Below are 20,111 nucleotides of genomic sequence, written 5' to 3'. Positions count from 1 at the left end.
AGCAGCACAGAATTGTGGCAATGCACAGAATAATTTCCTAATATATGTGAAATAAAATTAGTATGGAACATCTGTAATCTCCTCTCTTACAGATCATAGGAACCACAGAATCATTTCAGATGGAAAAGACCCTGAAGATCATGGAGTCCAACCATTACCTAACTCTACCAAGCCTGCTGCTAAACCACGTCCCTCAGCACCACATCTATTAAAAACCTCCATGGATTCAACCACTCCTTGTGGGGAATCTATTCCAGTGCTTGATAATCTTTTTAGTGATAACAATCTTTCTCATATCCTCCCCTGGTGCAACCCGAAGCCATTTTCCTTCATTCTGTCACTGGTTAGTAAGGAGAACACCACTTACCTCTCACTAGAACCTCCTCAGCCTCCTCTTCTCCAAAACAAACACCCCCAGTTTCCTCAGCTGCTCCTCAGAAGACTTGTGCTTTGAATCCTTAACCAGCTTCATTGCCCTTCTCTGGACATTCTTGAGTACCACCACATCCAGTACCTCCACATCTACACCCCAAGGATTAGTGCTGGGCTCAGTCCTGTTCAATATATTTACTGATGACCTAGAACAGGGGCTTGAGTCCAGCATCAGTAAGTTTGCAGGTGACACCAAGCTAGGAGCAGGTTTGGAGCTGTTGGAGGGTAGGAGAGCCCTGCAGAGGGATCTAGACAGGCTGGATGGGTGGGTAGAGGCCAATGGGATGAAATTTAACAAGACCGAGTGCAAGGTTCTGCAATTTGGCCACAACAACCCCAAGCAGCACTACAGGCTGGGGACAGAGTGGTCAGAGAGCAGCCAGGAGGAAAGGGACCTGGGGGTACTGGTAGATAGTAGCTGAACATGAGCCAGCAGTGTGCCCAGGAGAGCCAGTGGCATCCTGGCCTGCATCAGAAGCAGTGTGGCCAGCAGAACAAGTGAGGTTATTCTTCCCCTGTACTCAGCACTGGTCAGGCCACACCTTGACTACTGTGTCCAGCTCTGGGCCCCTCAATTCAAGAGAGTTGTTGAGATATTGGAATGTGACCAAAGAATGGTGACAAAGCTGCTAAGAGGCCTGGAACACAGCCCTGTGAGGAAAGGCTGAAGGAGCTGGGGTTGTTTAGCCTGGAGGAGAGGAGGCTCAGGGGTGACCTCATTGCTGTCTACAACTACCTGAAAGGAGGTTGTAGCCAGGTGGGGGTTGGTCTCTTCTCCCAGGCAATCAGCAATAGAACAAGGGGACACAGTCTCAAGTTGTGCCAGGGGAGATATAGACTGGATGTTAGGAGGAAGTTCTTGACAGAGAGAGTGATTTGCCATTGGAATGGGCTGCCCAGGGAGGTGGTGGAGCTGCTGTTGCTGGAAGTGTTCAAGAAAAGACTGGATGAGGCACTTAGCGCCATGGCCTTGTTGACTTGATAGGGCTGGGTGATAGGTTGGACTGGATTATATTCTAAGTTTCTTCCAACCTGGTTGATTCTATGATCTTTCTTGTAGTAAGAACCCCAAAACTGAACACAGTAATCAAGGTGTGGTCTTGCCAGCCACTTCAGGCAATGACCAAAACCCCATAGCATAGCTTTTGTAGTTTTTGCTTTCCAATAATTAAATACCACTACTGTTCCCAAGTTGATTTAATCTGAAATCCTGAACGATAAAAGTTTCACTGTTCCGTTCCCTCCACTGTTGTTTTTATGGCAGCTTTTTCACAGAGGATCTCGAAATATCCCAGACCTCACAACCCACAGTCTGCTCAATATTTCAAAAGCAAATTTATCCATCTGTCTGCATCTTCTCTATTCCCAATAACATATGATAATAGTTATGTATAACTAAGCAGCAGAAAATTATGCTACAAAAAAAAGGTGTGAGCACATATATGTATATTCACACATACAGGCTGTACTATATAAATACTATCACCCTTACCTCTGGCAAGCACTGATTTCAAAGCAGTTGTCTTAGTAGATGACAGCTTCAAGAGGAAAGTAGCACACAAAATCTCCATCTTCAGACAAACTTCTAAAACTACACAGAATTGCAATAACTGCATAACCTGAATTAGAGTTTTTTAAAGGACAAGACTGAACCTTTGTATCAGAGTCTTGCTCAGAGTCACACAATTTAGCTTTGGCTTGAGCTAATAAAATTACTTTCATAACCCCTCTGCTGAGCTTATGGTTCTAAACACAGAATCTACAGGGAATGAAGCCTGCCCATGCTTCAAAGTGCAAGGCCCAGTTTCCTGTTGCTTGTGCAACTGCTCTACATCAGGAATTTTGCATCATTTACTTTCAACTAACTTTCCTGTGTATTCTCTCCTTTACAGTTACATCCCTCCCAGTGAGGCTTGGACTTTCTATCAATACACACTTTTGATAAAACAGAGGCATTGAAGTAGTGCAAAAGAAGCAGTAAGAGATTGAAGAATTACAATTAGGTAACAGTAAAAATTACAAATAGATAATCACAGAATGTCAGGAGCTGGAAAGGAGCTTGAAAACTCATCCAGTCCAATCCCCCTGCCAGAGCAAGATCACCCATACCAGACCACACAGAAACACATCTGGGCAGGTCCTGAATATTTCCAGAGAGGGAGACTCCACAACCCTGCTGGGGCAGCCTGTTCCAGTGCTCTGTCACTTTCATGGGGAAAAATTTTTTCCTCCTGTTTCCATGAAGCTTCCTATGCCTCAACTTCCATCCATTGCCCCTTGTTCTGTCATCAGAAATCACTGACTCCATCCTCTTGTCATTCACCCTTCACATATTTATAAACATGAATGAGGTCACTTCTCAGTTTCCTCCTCTCCCAGCTAAAGAGCCCCACCTCTCTCAGTCTCTCCTTGTAAGGAAGATGTTCCACTCCCTTAATCATTTTTGTGGCTCTGCAATGGACTCTTCAAAGCAGCTACCTGAGGTCTTTCTCGAACTGAGGGGCCCAGAACTGGACACAACATTCCAGGTGTGGCCTTACCAGGGCAGAGTAGAGGGGGAGCATTGACCTGCTAACTACACCCCTTCTAACACACCTCAGAAAAGCATTGGCCTCCTTGGCCACAAGGGCACATTGCTGACTCATGGTCAACTTTCCATCTGCTAGGAACCCCAGGTCCTTGTCCTCTTTGACAGCAGAGGTCACTAGAACTGAGCCATTCCAAGAAAAAGCTTCAGTGTCTCTCTGGGAAAAAAAGTGTTCATCCTTATCAGGTGCACCTAAGGAACCTTTAGAGCGCACAACACACTTAGCAGCACTGAGGCTCTGCTTTACAGCCATATAGCCAAGGATGCTGCCAAAGCACAAAATGTTATTGGTGTTCTAGAGGAGCAGAATATGGGAGAATACAAGAGTCCTGCCATGTAAGATCTGACTAGCCTCCAAAAACATAGGTCAAAACATCATGTAAGGGTAAGAAATCCTGTTAAGGATGTTAATCAGCTAAAGATCTCTGCCTTGAAAAGATCCAATTTTTGGGCTAGGTCCAAGGATACTGTTTGCACTTAACAGAATTGCTGACATCTATAATCCATGTTCTGTGAGTAACATTTGCTTTTGGTAGTGATCTAATTTTACCTATTGGTATAACAAACATACAAGGAAATCACTACATGCTCAAATATGCACTTGTAATTTATCTGTAGTCCCCTTTTATTATTTGATTTCTTTCAATAGAAAAGCTGACTGGTCTGCTGCATAATGATTAATTTTTTTCCTTCTTTGCTGGTTTTTCAGTACAGACTGTATGGGACAGGTTCTTAGCTGGCTACTTCATACTTATTTCAACAGAGCTCTTCAGACACATTACTGTTCAAGTGTGGGCTTGAGGTAACATTCAAACAGTTCCTATCTTTACTGTACTTAGGCTAAAGATTAATCAGAAATCACATCCACAACAAATACAGAGATGATGCATTTTGAGGTAGGTTCTTTGATTTGAACCAAGTACCATGAAAGAAGTGCTAGTGCTGAATGGGTCTATGCAAAAGAGCAGGCATCTTTTGAAGTGCATGTTAAGGGAAAACTGAACAGACAGATGACACCAGAAAACTATCAAACTTCCTTGCCTAGGCTTTCAGGGCACCTTCAAAGAAAGGATATCTTGCCTTTCAAAAAACTCAAGCAACGAAACTCTACCATCTTCTGCCTCACCTACAAGCACGCAAGATTCAAAGGAGCATTAACAGATGTGAAAAAAAAATGGGAAGAGTTAAAAAGGTCATCCTGCAGTATGAACGAGCCTACAGTACCTCCAGTTACATGAACAAAGAAGTCACTTCTCAGCCACAAAAAAACACTGGACAAATTCAAGGCCTGTAAACAAGAGATGCACTTAACTGTAATATTTATGAATATACTTACAGACAATCAAACGTTCCAGTACTGTTCATAATTTGCTCTCACTACAGGTGAAAATTCATTTCCTTATGTATATCCCATTTTTTCAATAACTTAACATCATCCTTTCCCCACTTATCTATTGAGCAATCCTTTTATTAAAAGGTAGGATGCATTATAGAATCAATAGACTACATATTTTCATTTATATACTAATTTGATACACATATATCTATATCTGTCATACAAATATCTATCTATATAGATATGTAGTGTACATAATACAGTATACTGTTAACTCTATTTTGTATGAAAAGACACATTTCCTTCTGTGTAAGGAAAAATATACAATGTGTTAAAAAAAGAAATCATGCTTATTCATACATTAACTGAGAAAAATTGAGCACTTATTTTAGTCTTCAATATTACTGCCTGCTAGCTAATTGTCTGACACCATACAACACATAAGAACTAAGGTAACTTTTCAGACTAGACATGTGGCAAAAGGTGAGCCTGGCTTTAAAATGTGGTGTTCTTTTCTGACAAGTGATATACATCTTTGTCATATGCAAATACAACTTAAAAGAGACAAAAATGAAGCTGGAATCTGGATTGTGATGAAAAGCCACACATTCAGCAAAGAAGGAAAACCAGAGAAGGACAAAATGCAGAAATTACAATGAGTGAAGTTACATGCACTAAGTATTCAATGCCTAAATTTAACAAATTAACGTTCCAAAATAAGAATTCCATAAGCCTAAATAAGTTGCAAGTGCAAGACAAGCATTTAAATATTTGTTACAGTCAAGGAGTTAAAGAGTTAAGGAGTTCCCATTAATGAATTTGGAAACTAGACCCTTTCATGTTCCATAGAACTATCTGAAGCATGATAAAACTTTGGAAAACAGAATTGTGCACGGGGCAAAAACCAAACAAGCATCTAATATTGCATCCAGCTACAGTACCCCTAGCGTAAGAAAGACACAGAGCTGTTGTGGCAAGTCCAGCAGAGACACACAGAGATGATCCAAGGGCTGCAACACCTCTGCTGTGAGGACAGGCTGAGGGAGTTGAGTTCAGCTTAGAGAAGACTCCAGGGGGACCTTAGAGCTGCCTTCCAACACTTGAAGAGATCCTACAGGAAGGCTGAAGAGGGATTTTTCAGAAGGGTGTCTGGCAACAGGACAAGGGGGAATGGTTTCATGCTGAGGGAGAGTAGCTTTAGACTGGATCTTAGAGAGAAGTCCTTCAGTGCAAGGGTGGCAAGACTCTGGACTAAGTTACCCATGGAGGTAATGAATGCCTCCTCCCTGAGGGTATTCAAGGCCAGGCTGGATGAGGTCTTCAGCGGCCAAGTCTCATTGAGAGGTGCCTCTGCCCATGGCAGGGAGGTTAGAGTAGGTGATCTCTGAGGTCCCTTCTCCCCTAAGCCCCTCAATGATTCTGAAGTTATTCACAGAGTGAAGACATAGTACTCATGTTCTTAAAACAAACAAAACCAAAACCCCCTCCAGAATCCAACAGTAAACACCACTGTAAAACACCATCAATGTTTTTAATGCAAAGGTCTGGGAACTGCTGTTTTCTCCATCTGGCTGAGAAAAATCTGTAAGAATATAATGTTTTATCAGCTTGTCTGAAGCACACAAGCTCCTTACACTTAGACTGCACTACAAATCTGGATTAGGGAGCTACTTCAAATAGTTCAGATGTATCTATAGATGTAAAGCAACTATTTCTTAAGAACGTAGTTTTAGAAAGTTAAATACAAGCAGAAGTACTTTACCCTTGAAAGCAACAAAAGGTAACAGCTAAGATCAACCAGAACAGATAAAGAAATCCAAGGAAAAATTTCAAAGCCTCCAATAGATCACAGAGTTGTTTCTCCTACTAAATTGAATTATTGTATTTTTAAGAACATCCTCACATGCTGTGGTCCTCTCTCGTTTAGGCATCCAAGGTTGTAACACTATGGTTCTACATCTAACTTCTTTTTGAGATGGACTAAGACATTGGAAGGGAGATTAGAGTTTTTAAAACCAAAATAGCATGTGTTAGTCTCCAAAATGTATTAGTTATTTACTAAAACCCATCTGTATATTAGACAGAAACTGCTGGGTCTCCTTGTGATCAGTGAGCTTCTTTTATTGAAGGAGACACAAACAGCTTTTTCCAGCACAGATTTACTACTCGGGTCATCAGTGCAGAAGCAAAAGGCTTGTAGGGAAAAGAAATTAATCTATAAAAGCCTTCTCTTTCAGAATTCAGGGCCCACTGTCAGGAAAATCACTGATGCCCCAAGCAGTAACAGACTTGATCTCATTCCCACGGCATGATGAGCCAGCATGTAACTGCTTCATTGGTTGCTAGGGAGCAACGAGCTCATTATATGGCACCATACATACTCTCTACAAGGCTGCTGGCACATGCTTCCCACCTGGGGATGCTCCCATTGAAGTGACAGCACTGAAGTGTCTGCCGGTCTTCAGCCTGCCAGCATGGAGTCCACCAGCACTGTAGGCGCTAACTTCAACTTTACCTTCCAGCTTTTAGGCTCTACTCTTAGTCATTCTGGCCAACACAACACCACAAAGAGGTCAGAACAGCCTTCCACAGCTATTGGCTTGGATATTCCTTATTTTTGAAGGCCAAACCTAGACAAGGACATTGTTGTTGAAATTTTGGTAGACATAACTTTTCTGACCAGGACAACAATGGCCTCCATTCTACACTTTGTAGTAGAGGTGAATTTAGGAAAAATGAAAAAAGGCTAGGGGCAGGAGGGGCAAAGTTTCTTCTCAGTCATTAAGGGAGTGCAAGATTTGGATGTATTTACTGAAGACATGCAGAAACCTAATGATCTCCACGCCATGTTCATAAAATTCCTGGAATGGGTGTCAGCCATTAACAATTTGGGTGACTTCAAAGTATAAACATGTAACCTTAATGTATTTTTTCCAGCTATTTGTCCCATTAGCACTTCAGAGATCTATTCACAATAAAAGGGAGGGAGAATAAATCTGTCAAGAAATATAAAACCTACCCTGCTTCCATATGCCAGGAAATTTATTAAGTAACAATCTGAACTATACAGAGATGGTATCTAATAATTTTCATGTACCTGTCATATGCCAAATGCCATCCAAGAATTCTTAGTGATGGGGAATTAACAAGCACATAAGGGAATACAGTTGTAGATATGTATATGCAAATCCTTAAGCAACTTCAAAACAACCTTTTTTCTTTAAATCATTGCATAAAGAATCATAAAGAGAAATGAGAAAGAAGGCAAACTGGGGTGATTCGCTCAAATGCATGAAACAACAGTTGTATTTGAAGAGGGCAGGTAAACACAAATCACAGAACAATGTGACAACTTTACCTTTTATCTGCAGCTAAGAATAAATTTTTATGATCTTAAGAAGACCAAGATACAAAGATGCTCACCACTAATATGTGGAATAACATCACAGACACTCTTGTATCAGTTAAATTTGCTGCAAAACAACCAATTTATTTGAAACAGAAATATGTGCCTAAGTCCTTACCTGTCTCAACAATTTCTCAACAGCTGACATTACCATGAGTCCCCTCCACACAACTGGTGCAGTCTCTTCTACCAAGAAACCCATAGACATGCTGAAACAAGACAGTAAAAACTTCAGCTTTGCAGCACAATACCAAGTATCTCTTTAAAAAAGCTAGATTTAAATAAAGACATATGCTCACCATGCGATTCCATAGTTCTTAAGGGGCCTCATTAGATTTTCTAGAACAGAAGCAAACAAGGGGATTTTTGAGAGAAGCTGGGTGTGAGTACTGCTTTGGGGTGTTTTTTTTTAAGGGAATGAGCATACAAAATTGTTTTTCTTCTAAAAGCAGTTTTCCTTTTCTCTTAAAGGCATTTGTCTATTTTTCTCCCTCATAACCTCTCTCTCTATATACACACACACACACACATTTATTTATTCCATCCAAGAACCTGACTCCACTTCTTCTTAGGCTTTGACATTACACTGATATCATCTATCTTTTGCCACAGTAACAATGCATTTGTCCATAATATACCATCACTGTGCTGTTGAAACTGACTTCATCTATTTGTATGAGATCCCCAAGTTGCAAGGCAGAAATCTGCTTGTAGGTAGCCTTCTAATTCTGCAGTATTTTGCTAAAAGTTGAGTCATTTCTATTAAAAAAAAAAAATCAGTGTTGTAACATGACAGGATTTTAAATGTGGGTTTAAAAAAAAAAAAAGGTTATTCATTAATCTCATGACTCAGAGGATTGTTCCCAGCAGCGCAGCAGTGTTTTGGGGAATTCTTCTTCTTGTATAGTCTGTTTTGGCACCCCAGAGGAGAGTTACAAAACAAAGTCATCTCTAAACTACAGGCTGTCAACAATTCCAGGTAAGAAGGCTTGGATTTCTTTAGATTGGCAGAAGTTTGCAGGACTTCTACAAATTCTGTCACAGCAAAAGATGCATATTTGAACACTGCAGAGATTATGTGCTTGTCATGCTTCACATTCCTGTGCTTCCCATTCCTGTGCTTCCCAGTGTCAAGAGAAAAAAAAAGACAAAAGAGGGAAAGGGGCAAGCAAGCAGAACATAAACAAACAGAAGCACACATTCAAAACAAAACCTCACAAAAGCCAAAAACTCTTCTTTATAGTCCCTGCCAGGTACATTCACACCTTATCTCAAATGGTGAGCACACACACAAAATAAAAAACCCAAAACTCATTTAATTCTGTCTAGCTGGTTTCTTTCACCAGCATATACAGGTAGGAACCAGCAAAAAATAGAACAAATACTTTAAACAATAAAAAAGCACAATACATATTTTGACAGAAAACTTTGATGCACCTAAAGTAATACAAACATGTAGGCAGTAGAATAAAAACCAATGTGAATATAATGGAGTGCATTCAAAGCCAGACTCCAAATTCACACAAAATAACACCCAAGAGCACACAAATCAGACAGCTAAACTCTACAGCTGAAAGCTTTCAAGCAATCAAGTAAGTGGGCATTCAAGTTGTGTAATTTTGTAGAAATAATCACAGATTCATAGAATGGTTTAGGTTGGAAGAGACCTTGAAGATGATCTGGTGCCAACTCCCATGCCATGGGCAGGGACACCTTCCACTAGAACAGGTTGCTCAAGGCCTCATCCAAACTGGCCTTGAACACCTCCAGGGAGGGGGCATTCATGACTGCCATGAGCAACCTATTCCAGCGTCTCACCACCCTCACTCTAAAGAATTTCTTCCTGATCTCCAGTCTAAATCTGCCCTCCTCAAGCTTCAGGCCATTCCCTCTTGTCTTATCACTACAAGCCCTTATAAAACGTCCCATCTTCCATGTAGCCCACTTCAGATACTGGAAGGTTCCTATATGGTCTCCCTGGAGCCTTTTTCTCTCCAGATGGAACAGTCCCAACTCTCTCACCCTGTCCTCAAAGCAGAGGTGCTCCAGCCCTCTAATCACCTTCGTGGCCCTCCTTTGGACCTCCTACCACCGGTTCCAACATCCCTCTTATGCAGGGGGCATGACAACTGGACACAGTATTCCAGATGGGATATCACAAGAACAAGAAAAACAGGATGTTTTGGTTTATAAATTAAAAAAAACAAACCAACGAACTAAATGAATTACTTGTACAACTACTGAACTCAGGAATGAACATGGCACTGCTACTGAGAAAAAGATGGTCTTGGACTGATGCACTGCGTCAGTGTAAAACAACTCTTTACTCACCCAGCTCCTCCTAGCATTTAGTCAGGGCTTACTTTGGTGGCATTATACTGTCTACATGCATTTCAAAGAATTATTCTCCTCACTGCAGTAATATAGCTTTTTTTTTTATAAAGAGATTGACGACATCTGAACTTCAGCATAAAGCCACCTCTAGGCACTACTGTGGTGTCCCTGCAAGCAATGCACATACATTGCCACAAGTTATAATACTGTCAGAAGTCTTGGAAAAAAAAATTATCAACAGCATCTATCACTGCAGATTCAAGGTCTGCTTCATTTTTACACTGGAATAAGAATGATTTTAAGAGGGAAAAATAAACAAAGAAACAACAAAGGAACGTAAATCTGACTGCTCAGGAACTGGAAGGTAGAAAGAGTAGCAAAGATGCATTTGTTCTGACAAAGTTTACCAAAATACTATGCCACTTTTCAGTTCAATTCAAGTGCCTCATATTATGTCAATCAACTATTCAAAAGCTAACACCTCAATATTCACTGCCTGCAAGAACAGTTTCTTCTGTACAGAGGCCACTCAGACACACTACTCTAACAGTACAGGCATGGCTTCAGACATCTCCCGCTTCCTTCACCTCAGTGGATAAAACAGGAATGTTGCTTGAAGTGCACAAACACCAACCCACAGAGTAGTCAAAGGAGACTCTCTGGTGTTAAAACATGTGCATTGTTTATTACTCAACAGCAGAGTTTCATTTTCTGAAAACCAGATTTTATTTCCTTTGGTTTACAACAAGGACTATAAATTGCTCCAAGCAGCAAGACCCAATCCAATGTATGCAACGCACAAAACCATTCACAACCTGCTGCATATTCTGACTACAATGTTCTGCATATTCTCAAAGTAATACAAAATACTACAGAGCACCCCACTGCTTGCCTACTGCTAAAAAGTATTCTTAAGACTATCTCAAATCTAAAGTGCATCAGCGGGCACTGCCAATCACCCTTGTCTCGACAAAAGCAACAGGCATTTCCCCTCCTTCACCCTAGGTCTCATGAAGTTTTTCTAACACAAAACACATACAGAAGATGCAGCTCAATGAGACCTTGGTAACATCTCTAACCTTTTATTGCTTTCACAGTACTGTCAACACTCCCTTCTCTGTTATCTAATGCCTAACCACAGAGCTTCAAAAATCCAACATACAAAAGACCAGTCTCCTCAAAATCACAACACACAGCAATACCATGCCACCTGCACTAAGAAATCAATAACATACCCTTACTTACAACTTTTCAGTAAGCTTGATGGCCCTAAATAAAAGGGTTTTCTCTGACCATACAGAATCAAATAAGATCAATGGAGCACCAACGAAACAGCAGTGTTTTTTTCCTGGTAGGATACAAGTAGGACAGCTGAAAAGACAGACATATGCAAATACATGTCTGCATCCCAGCAGACTGCTGATTAAAAGAGTTCTAGACCGGTCTGAAGGTTGGTTTGTTACATGAGGAAGAATCATGTTGTAGTCATTATGATAAGTCTTCTACATTTTGTAATTATTCTTTTAATCTTTTTTCCCCAGAAAAATCAAGCCTTGCAGACTATCTTGACAAGGTAACTGAGTTACACCATTCTTTTCCTCTGGACAGTCTCTCTACAGACTTCTTGCAGGCCCCTTTCAGGTACTCGAAGGCTGCTATTAGGTCTCCCCAGAGCCTTCTCTTCTCCAGGCTGAACAACTCCAGCTCTCTCAGCCTGTCCTCGTAGCAGAGGTGCTCCAATCCCCTAATCACATTCATGGCCCTACTCTGCACCTGCTCCATCAGGTCCGTGTCCTTCCTGTGTTGGACTCCAGAGCTGGATGCAGTACTCCAGATGAGGTCTCACCAGAGCAAAGTAGCAGAACCACCTCACTCGATCTGCTGGCCATGCTTCTTTTCATGCAGCCTTATCTCATCAGGTAAGTAAAGCTCATTATTCCAGAAGATTGCAATTTATACTAAACCTTCTTAAGAGGCATCATGCCGTTTAAGAAAAGCAAAGACAGCCTGTAATTATTAAGTATGAGTAAATGGATCACGCAACACCCTAGCAAACCTATTTTGAGCTCACTAACTGAATGAGCACTAACACATTGGAGTTGCTGAGTTTTCAAGTGTTTGAAATGAAGTGTAGAGGTTAGGTATTTTTTACTATTTCAAAGGCCAAGAACAAGAAAATGCAAACATGAGTGGAGGACAGTAAAAGCTCCTATTTTCCTCCCTGTTATTTATTTCCTATTGTACTTTATTTGTTTTGGAACATGCCACTACAATGGAAGATCAGAGACTTCCTAAAATGGCAACTAATTATTTCACTTCGTTTTTGTCTTCAATGAATCGTAACAGTGGAAATTACTTGTCTTTCCTGGATCTTTGCCATTAAGCAGCAAAATGGCACCTTTAAGGCGTCCCAAGATGGGACATCAATAGCTGCACCTACCAAAAAGTAGAATCATTGTACAATTTTCCAGTAACAAGCATCCTACTGACCTTTAAACACAGATTTCTGAATGTTTCCAAATACACTATCAATGCAGAAGTATTTGCCAGCACAAATACCACTGTAAGCTCCATGTTATGCTTGGAATCTGTTTCATGATTCTTTTTTTTTATGCAAGCCCAATTTCCATAGCATTCACATACTCAAAATGCACATTTCAACCTAACAACCTGCTTCTAAAGCAATTAATTATCTCACGTTACAGATAAGGGAATCAGGACCTGGACTGAGGAAGATGCTCTAGGATATTCAAGAATCGTGTGGACTTGAAGACCTATAACAGAGACCCCAAGGTCCAGTGTGCTAACAGAGCCATGGTTCCATGTAAGCATCTCCAGTGTTGCAAAGTGCCATGGGTTGAATTTAATCTGCTGCTGATACTGAACACCATGTTGCTGTCATGATGGCTTCAAAAATGAAAGTGCTGATAACATGACAGGCTTCCTGTTCTAGTTGGTGGTTCTGGTTTCCAGTTTTGAGGTGTTGGTCTTTTCTGCTGGTCTGGTTTCTCACGTTTGGGTGGCAGGGAACCATTTTTATTGCTGGCCTCTGCATTTTGTTGTGCTTCTCTGCATAATTTCCAGTAGAACTCCTTTTTTCAAGCCAGAGTTGGTTCTTTTGGTTTGGGTTTTTTGGGGTTTTTTTTGTTATTTTCCATCCCATCTGTGTTGGGGGAGAGGGGATTGTGAGAGCAGGCTGTGTTATCCCAGGACAGGAGGCCTGTAATGCACAACTGACAAACATCTAGGAGAGCTAAACAGTATACATACATTCCCTTGGAACTCCCAAGCATATAAGAATTACAATTTGAAAAGGCAAGCTGAGGCACAAACCACAGGCAAAAGAAAAAGATGTAGAAAGTTACATATTGTCTCCAATATCTAAGACTCCAAATAACCTTTCAGCCTCTCACATTCAAGCACTAAAGCCACTGCTTTAGAACCTTATTTCTGAACAGCTCAATTGTTTTAGTATTCCTTCATGTTTCATAGTATGTTATTTAAATAAACCCCATATTGCAACCCTTCTGCGTGCATTCAACAGATTTAAGCAAGTAGATAATTCTTCACCATTTCTCCAAAAGCTAAAAGTTCTGCTGCTGCTTGCGGAGCTCATCATTAGCTAAGTTGGTTTTTTTTTGACAACTGGCTGTTTTCTGCCTCCTCACATCTCAGTGACACCTTACTGCTGAAACGCAGATGATGCAAGGCAAAACAACCTCACAGCCACCACGTTAGCCACAGACAGATGCTGCAGAATTGTCTGTGGATTCCAGTATATTAAACGAGATTATCTGAGGCAAACTCAGTTAGAGTGCCATACAGCCAAACAAGCTCAAACAGATTTTCAGGACAGTCACTTGTAAAATCTCAGTAAAATTTGCAGCATCTCGATTTTAATTGTGTACAATTTCATGCTGCAGTGACTACAGAATACTCTCTCACAATCTGAGTTAGAACTCCAACTCACACAGCACCTTTTGTTGATCACTGCAAAGTCATTACCACATCTCTCACTATCTGTTAGTATAAGGAATTTATTTGCTGTTTACACTGAAGTCACCTCCCACGATCAATGTTCTGAAATGGTTGGATCCAGGTTACAGTCAGGGACACAAAGGCTTTAGACTATGCAGGGTTTTCAGCACCAAGATGAGGAAGGAGACATAGGACAGTAAGGGTAACAAGAAGGTTGGGCTTTACTTGTGTAAATACAGATGCCTCCTGCCACTCCAGATGCCTCAGTAGATTTGATAGAGGTCACAGTAGAGAGCCATACCTTCTGACAGGGCAGCTACTTGCCAGACATCACACTCCAGCATATTTAAAGCAGTACTACTTTCCTAAGCAAATGCAAGTGAGTTCCACCCACAATGCAGTAAAGGGAAAAGAAACACAGCAGAAGGGAGGGGGACAAATAGAAATATGACCTCAGGGTATCCCACAATAAAGCAGAGACATCAACCTATGCCAGAGGTGAAAGGATTCTGTCACCAAAATAAAGTTAGAGTCACAAATTTTAAACTGTTGTTTTAATTGCAAATAATGTTTTAACTGCTCATGCCAGAAGGCCCAGAAAATTCTATGGCAAGTGACAGACTAATTGAGACTTCAAGCTTGATTTCACACTGTGTTATAAGTTTATTTGAAGGGTTGCCCCAGAAATGCTGCAATTTTAAGCTTGAAGAGCTCTACACAAGGAAGGCAGTGATTTCCCACTACACCCTGCACTAACAGTGTTATCTAACCATGAAAACATCACAAATACTTAAACCAAGGCAAACTACCAATGAGACTCGAAGAGCATTACTTCAGTGCTCAAAGTTCAGCTTTAAGAAACAAACACAGAAAGAGATGCAGCTTTTTCCAGAAGATTTGTCTCTCCTATTTAGTTAGGCTACAAATTTTCCTCCTGATAGACTGCAGAGGAAACAAAGCTTGGTAAAAGCTTTTTCATTAAAGGAACTATTTTGCAGCTATGTCCTACCTAAAAACAAAAACCATATCCCAGCACAAGAAAACAGCACAGTGACTTAGTCGCATCTTTGGCACATTTTAAAGCATCTGATGACTTGTTAAGTTTAGAACAGTAACACAGGACTAGTTTTAAGTATCTTGCCACCACCTTCTATCACAAATGCCTTCCTTACAATTACTAATACAACCCAACTCCCTGTGGAGCTGAAAAAAATTATTGATAGTGGATCAAAACCTTTATTAGACCAATGTGGGTGGGTTCTGTTAGTTCACTATACCCAGGAGGAATGAAATAAACAAGATTCAGCTCAAGGCTTCTGTCCTTACGCACAAAATCCCTGGAAGGCTTACTTTATTTGAAGGTTCTGTGAGAGGGGGACTGACCAAGTCAGTAACGTAAGAGTGTGACAATAAAGCAGAACAGGGAGAAAGAGGAACTCAAGGGGCAGACAGTCCCTACTATTGCCTTCAATTCAAGATCTAACTTCCAAAAGCATTCCAGTTAACTAGGGACTTTCACTGCTTCCAAAGCAATACTATGGAATTTAATATACTTATGGCAGTTAAGCTTTTTGGGGTTCGATATCATAATCAAGACTCAAAAAAGCACAAAAGTAGATTAAAAGACATGGAAAAAAAAAAACCTAAAGGACTATGTGTAATATTTTTTGTAATAAAAACAAAGCAAAACAAAAACAGGCACCTGGACATTGATGACATTCAACAAACTTTTTGACTCTTGTAAGAGGGAAGAGTTGGTTCGTGTGTGATCAGAAGTTACGACAAGTCAATAATCTCCAGGTTACTAAAAATAAGATCCGGGAGAAGCAGGGCTTGCAGGTCTGCACATGAGCAGTAGAGAAAGATGGTATGGAACAGGTTCCAAAATAAAGGAGTTTGGTTCTCTTTGGCTTAGAATTCTGGGATGCACTGGACACACGTCACAGAATTCTGAACACATATAAACTGAGAGCATGGGTGGCTGAGCTGGAGTGGCACCATTCTTGTCAGCATGATGGTATGGTTCCCAGTGGGGACACCTACCCTCTGAGACGGCAGCTGACCAGCTCTGCTGGCCAGTGGGACAGGGCAAGTATAGCCTGTCCTTTGATGAATAGAGCTACTCAGGATTGTCATGTTTTTCTCAGCACTGTAGTTTCTCCCTATGGCTGTAGCATGCAAGCCATAGGTGGTGTGGTTTCCAGTACACCTTTCTCGTTATGGCTTTAGTGTTTAAGCTATAATAAAGTATTGAAACTGTATCCAGAGGGGGGTACCCATGTATGAGAGCGTTCCCTGGTCCCGAAGGACTCAATGGAAAAACTCTCCATTTTTAACAAAGTGTCACTGTGCATACAGAATATTCCCTTTGCATTCCACATTAATTCCCTCAAACAGCCTTCTGTGATTTCATTCTAATTTCATGCCTTGAAAAGTGACATTCTGTGTTATGAACGTTATGACATTGGTTATGACTACCAACTAAGGCAAAGCAAAGAGATGCTAGGTTTTAAACTCTTGCTGCCATTCTTAGACTCTGGTCACTACAGCGAAAGGATTAAAATGCATTTTTTTCCCTATTTTTTGTGTATTCTGCTCTGCTTCTCCATTCTGAGAAGCACTCCATTGTACTGTAAGAGAAGAAGGAAAGAGGGAAAATACAGCAGGAAACCCACAGAGAAAGAAAAACTTCGAAGTGAAATTGCAGTATAAAAGTAGTCAGAAAATTCAGAATTAGTTCTTTAATTTTACTTATAGCAGAGAAGAGGAATGGAAACGCTTATTCTTCTAAAATAAACAAAAAAGGTAAATGTGCTTAGAGTAAAAACCAAAAATTGCCTAATTTCTTTTTATGTATATACAATGAAATGTGTAACTACAGTGTCACTAGAACAAAATCATTCTGCAATTTAAAAGCTGAACCAGAGAAGTCATTTGTATCTAAGAGTCAACTGTATAACACAGCGAATATTTGCTACCTCTAATCCATATCAAAGCATTTCGAATTACCACACTACAAGATGAACAACATTAAGACTAACACATTTCCCTTTTCAAGTACTTGTAATGTATTTTACAGGTTGCAGTAATTTGTATTGCAATAGCTTTTAGCAAAAATTTATTTGCCATGTATCCAAAAAGGATTGCTCTCAGCAAGAGGCTCTAATAACTACACTACGTTCATCATCGTTACTTTTTTTTGGTAATTCTAAGTATGAATTTATGTATAAAGGAAAATAACTGTTTAATAAGTTAACTGTCTAGAGTATGGGGTTTTGGTTTTTTTTGTTTTGTTTTTAAAAACAGCAGTTAACAACTTCACACCTGTAAATAGTTCCCCCAGGAGCTGGGTATCCTCCTGTCATGGTTTAACACAGCCAGACACTAAATGCTACGCAGCCACTCACTGACAGCTCTCCCTCAGTGGGATAAGGAGGAGAACCAAAAAGGAGTAAAACTTGCAAGTTGAAACGAGAACAATTTAGCACCTAAAATGTAGAAATAACAACAACAATAAATATAGACAAAAAGTGAAGAAAACTAACCCAAGAAAAGTGATAGTGCAATCGCTCACCACTCACTGACCAACGCTCAGCCAGTCCCTAGTGATTCGCCACCCTCCCCTAGCTAGCTCTCCCAGTGTATAAATATTCCTTTGGCACGTTTGGGTTAGCTATACTCCCTCCCAGCTTCTTCTGCACCTGCTCACTAGCAGAACATGGGAAACTGAAAATCACTTGACTAAGGAGAAACCCTGCTTAGCTACACCTACAACACATCAAATCAAAACTAATGCTGAGGAGCAAATTAACTCTGCCCCAGATGAAATCAGGACACCTCTATCTGCTTTCCCTTCCAAGTAATGGTCATGTTCTGTTTCCATAAAACAATAGCTGAATTAATCCAAGCTTAGGTTAATTGTTACAGGCTTCAGAACAATCATCAAGGTCCAGAATAAGATACTTAACAATGAAGTACTCCTCCCATTTTCAACTATCTCATCACACATTAAACAGCCTCCAAGATATAAAACATAACTAATTACAATATTGTGGATTATTATTTTGTCACATTTAAGACACATGGAATTACTCAGCCATCAAAAAAAAAAAAAGAGGATAAGACCAAACATAAAACAGTGTTTGGAAAGAAGACTGAACCAAAACGCTATCAGTAAAGCATACTTATAGGCTATCAACAACCTAAAAACTTGTTCAAGCATCAAGAGGAACAGTACCAGCAAATTTAGGTTTCACATTAAGTGTGATGTGGCTTCACTGGTAAAGCACAGTAAAGGCAAATGAGAACACAAGCTGTGTCTTCAAAATTAAACCATTATGCAAGATCAAGAAATTTCTTCATTTTTACCTGTGCTAGTTTGAAGCAGAGTAGAATGTTTTGGTGAGAAGAACTAGACCATAGGCTATGAAAGGAAAACAATGGTGATGTCTACTTCCCTCAGAGTCTTGCTGAAGAAAGGAAAACATCAGATAACACTCTCGCCATTTTGTGACACTCTGCTTTGGGCTTTTGACTGAGCTGCAGCTCCCTAACCTCACCTGCCACTCACCTTTGCTTCTTAACCTCTTGGATGAGCCTCTTTTCTTCCTTAGGACTGGGGTAAGGTTGAGAGGGGCAGAGGGAAGGTGCAGGGGTGGTTGAGAGCCCCTCCTGGGCACTCAGGTTTCTGGGAGGGGAGTTGTGTTTTTCTGTATTACTTTTTACCTTGTATACAACTGTATATACTGTAAATATCTGCTTGTGTATTGTGCTAGCTGTAAATAAATAGCTTCATTTATATTCCCAAAGCTGACTGAGACTAGTCTGGGCCATTCTAAAGTACATCCAAACCATCACATTACCTTAATAATTAGCCTACCTATGTGCCATTTTGTCTATTTAACTAGTCCACTCCAAACTGTCTATTTGTAACTTTAGAAAAGTTGTACCCCAATCCCTTCATACAGCTACTTCCAGCAGAGATCTTTAATTTAAAATAGAATCTGTTGTGACTGTTTAACTTTTTTTGTTATGAGATTCTGCTACCAGTCTGATGAGTAGAAGACAAATAAATTTGTCTCAGGGAAAAAACTGCAAGCATTCATTTTCAACTTCAGAATTTTATCAGTAATTTCAGTTCTAAAACTCCTGCAATACCATTACATTCAATAGGGCCAAGTACAACTACTGCTGGTTTTCTCTCAGAAATTACTTTTTATTCCAAATTTGAACAATGCATGTCCATTACTGATCTTTTGAATATACTATTTTAAGATAGCAATCAGCAGGATGAAGTAGGTGATTCCACCCCTCTACTCTGCTTTTGTGAGACCCCCAGCATAAGAGGGACATGGAACTGCTGGAGCAGATCTAGTGGAGGGCCATAAAGATGATTAGAGGGATGGAGAACCTCCCCTATGGGGGAACAGGCTGCAACAGTTGGGGCTGTTCGGCCTGGAGAGAATGCACCTCCAGTAAGACCTCAGAACAGCCTTCTAGTACCTGAAAGAGATCTACAAGAAAGCCAGGAAGGGATTTTTTACAAAGACTTGTAGCGATAGGACAAGAAGGAACGGACTGAAGCTTGAGGAGGGCAGATGTCGACTAGATATCAGGAAGAAATTTACAGTTGAGTTTATGGTTGGGTGTTGAGACACTGGAACAGGTTGCTCATGGCGGTCATGAATGCCACCTCCCTGGAGGTGTTCAAGACCAGTGTGGATGAAGCCTTGAGCAACCTGGTCTAGTGGAAGGTGTCCCTGCCCACGGCATGGGGGTTGGCACCGGAGGATCTTTAAGGTCTCTTCCAATCTAAACCATTCTATGAATCCATGTATCACGAAATAAAAACACTGAGGACATAATAAAATGGAAACGAAGCTCTGAAATATTATGAGAAGACTCAACAGTCATAAAGGATAAAAGGTCACCAAAACCTTCATCACCATTTAAACTACATAAAGAAATCCTGTAGCTATCTGGCAAAATAGCAGTGGGGTTTTTTGGCAGTATAACAGCTTTCACTCTCTGCCAACTAG

General features: G+C 40.5%; 1 protein-coding gene across 1 annotated transcript in view; it reads right to left on the bottom strand.

The window, feature by feature from the left end:
* The window catches only part of NUBPL (NUBP iron-sulfur cluster assembly factor, mitochondrial), a 95,081-nt gene that overhangs the window by 51,248 nt on the left and 23,722 nt on the right, over window positions 1-20,111 (bottom strand). Inside the window, exons 5-6 of the mRNA XM_064148501.1 lie at window positions 8,061-8,100; window positions 7,880-7,970 (exon numbers count right to left, since the gene is read on the bottom strand). Coding sequence (XP_064004571.1) covers window positions 7,880-7,970; window positions 8,061-8,100 — 131 coding nt within the window. The remainder of the gene's footprint in view (window positions 1-7,879; window positions 7,971-8,060; window positions 8,101-20,111) is intronic.

This window comes from Pogoniulus pusillus, chromosome 1, assembly GCF_015220805.1.
Source record: "Pogoniulus pusillus isolate bPogPus1 chromosome 1, bPogPus1.pri, whole genome shotgun sequence".
In the NCBI taxonomy this organism is placed as follows: domain Eukaryota; kingdom Metazoa; phylum Chordata; class Aves; order Piciformes; family Lybiidae; genus Pogoniulus; species Pogoniulus pusillus.
The sequence above is the reverse complement of the archived record's forward strand: the minus strand, read 5'-3'. Positions and strand labels throughout refer to the sequence as shown.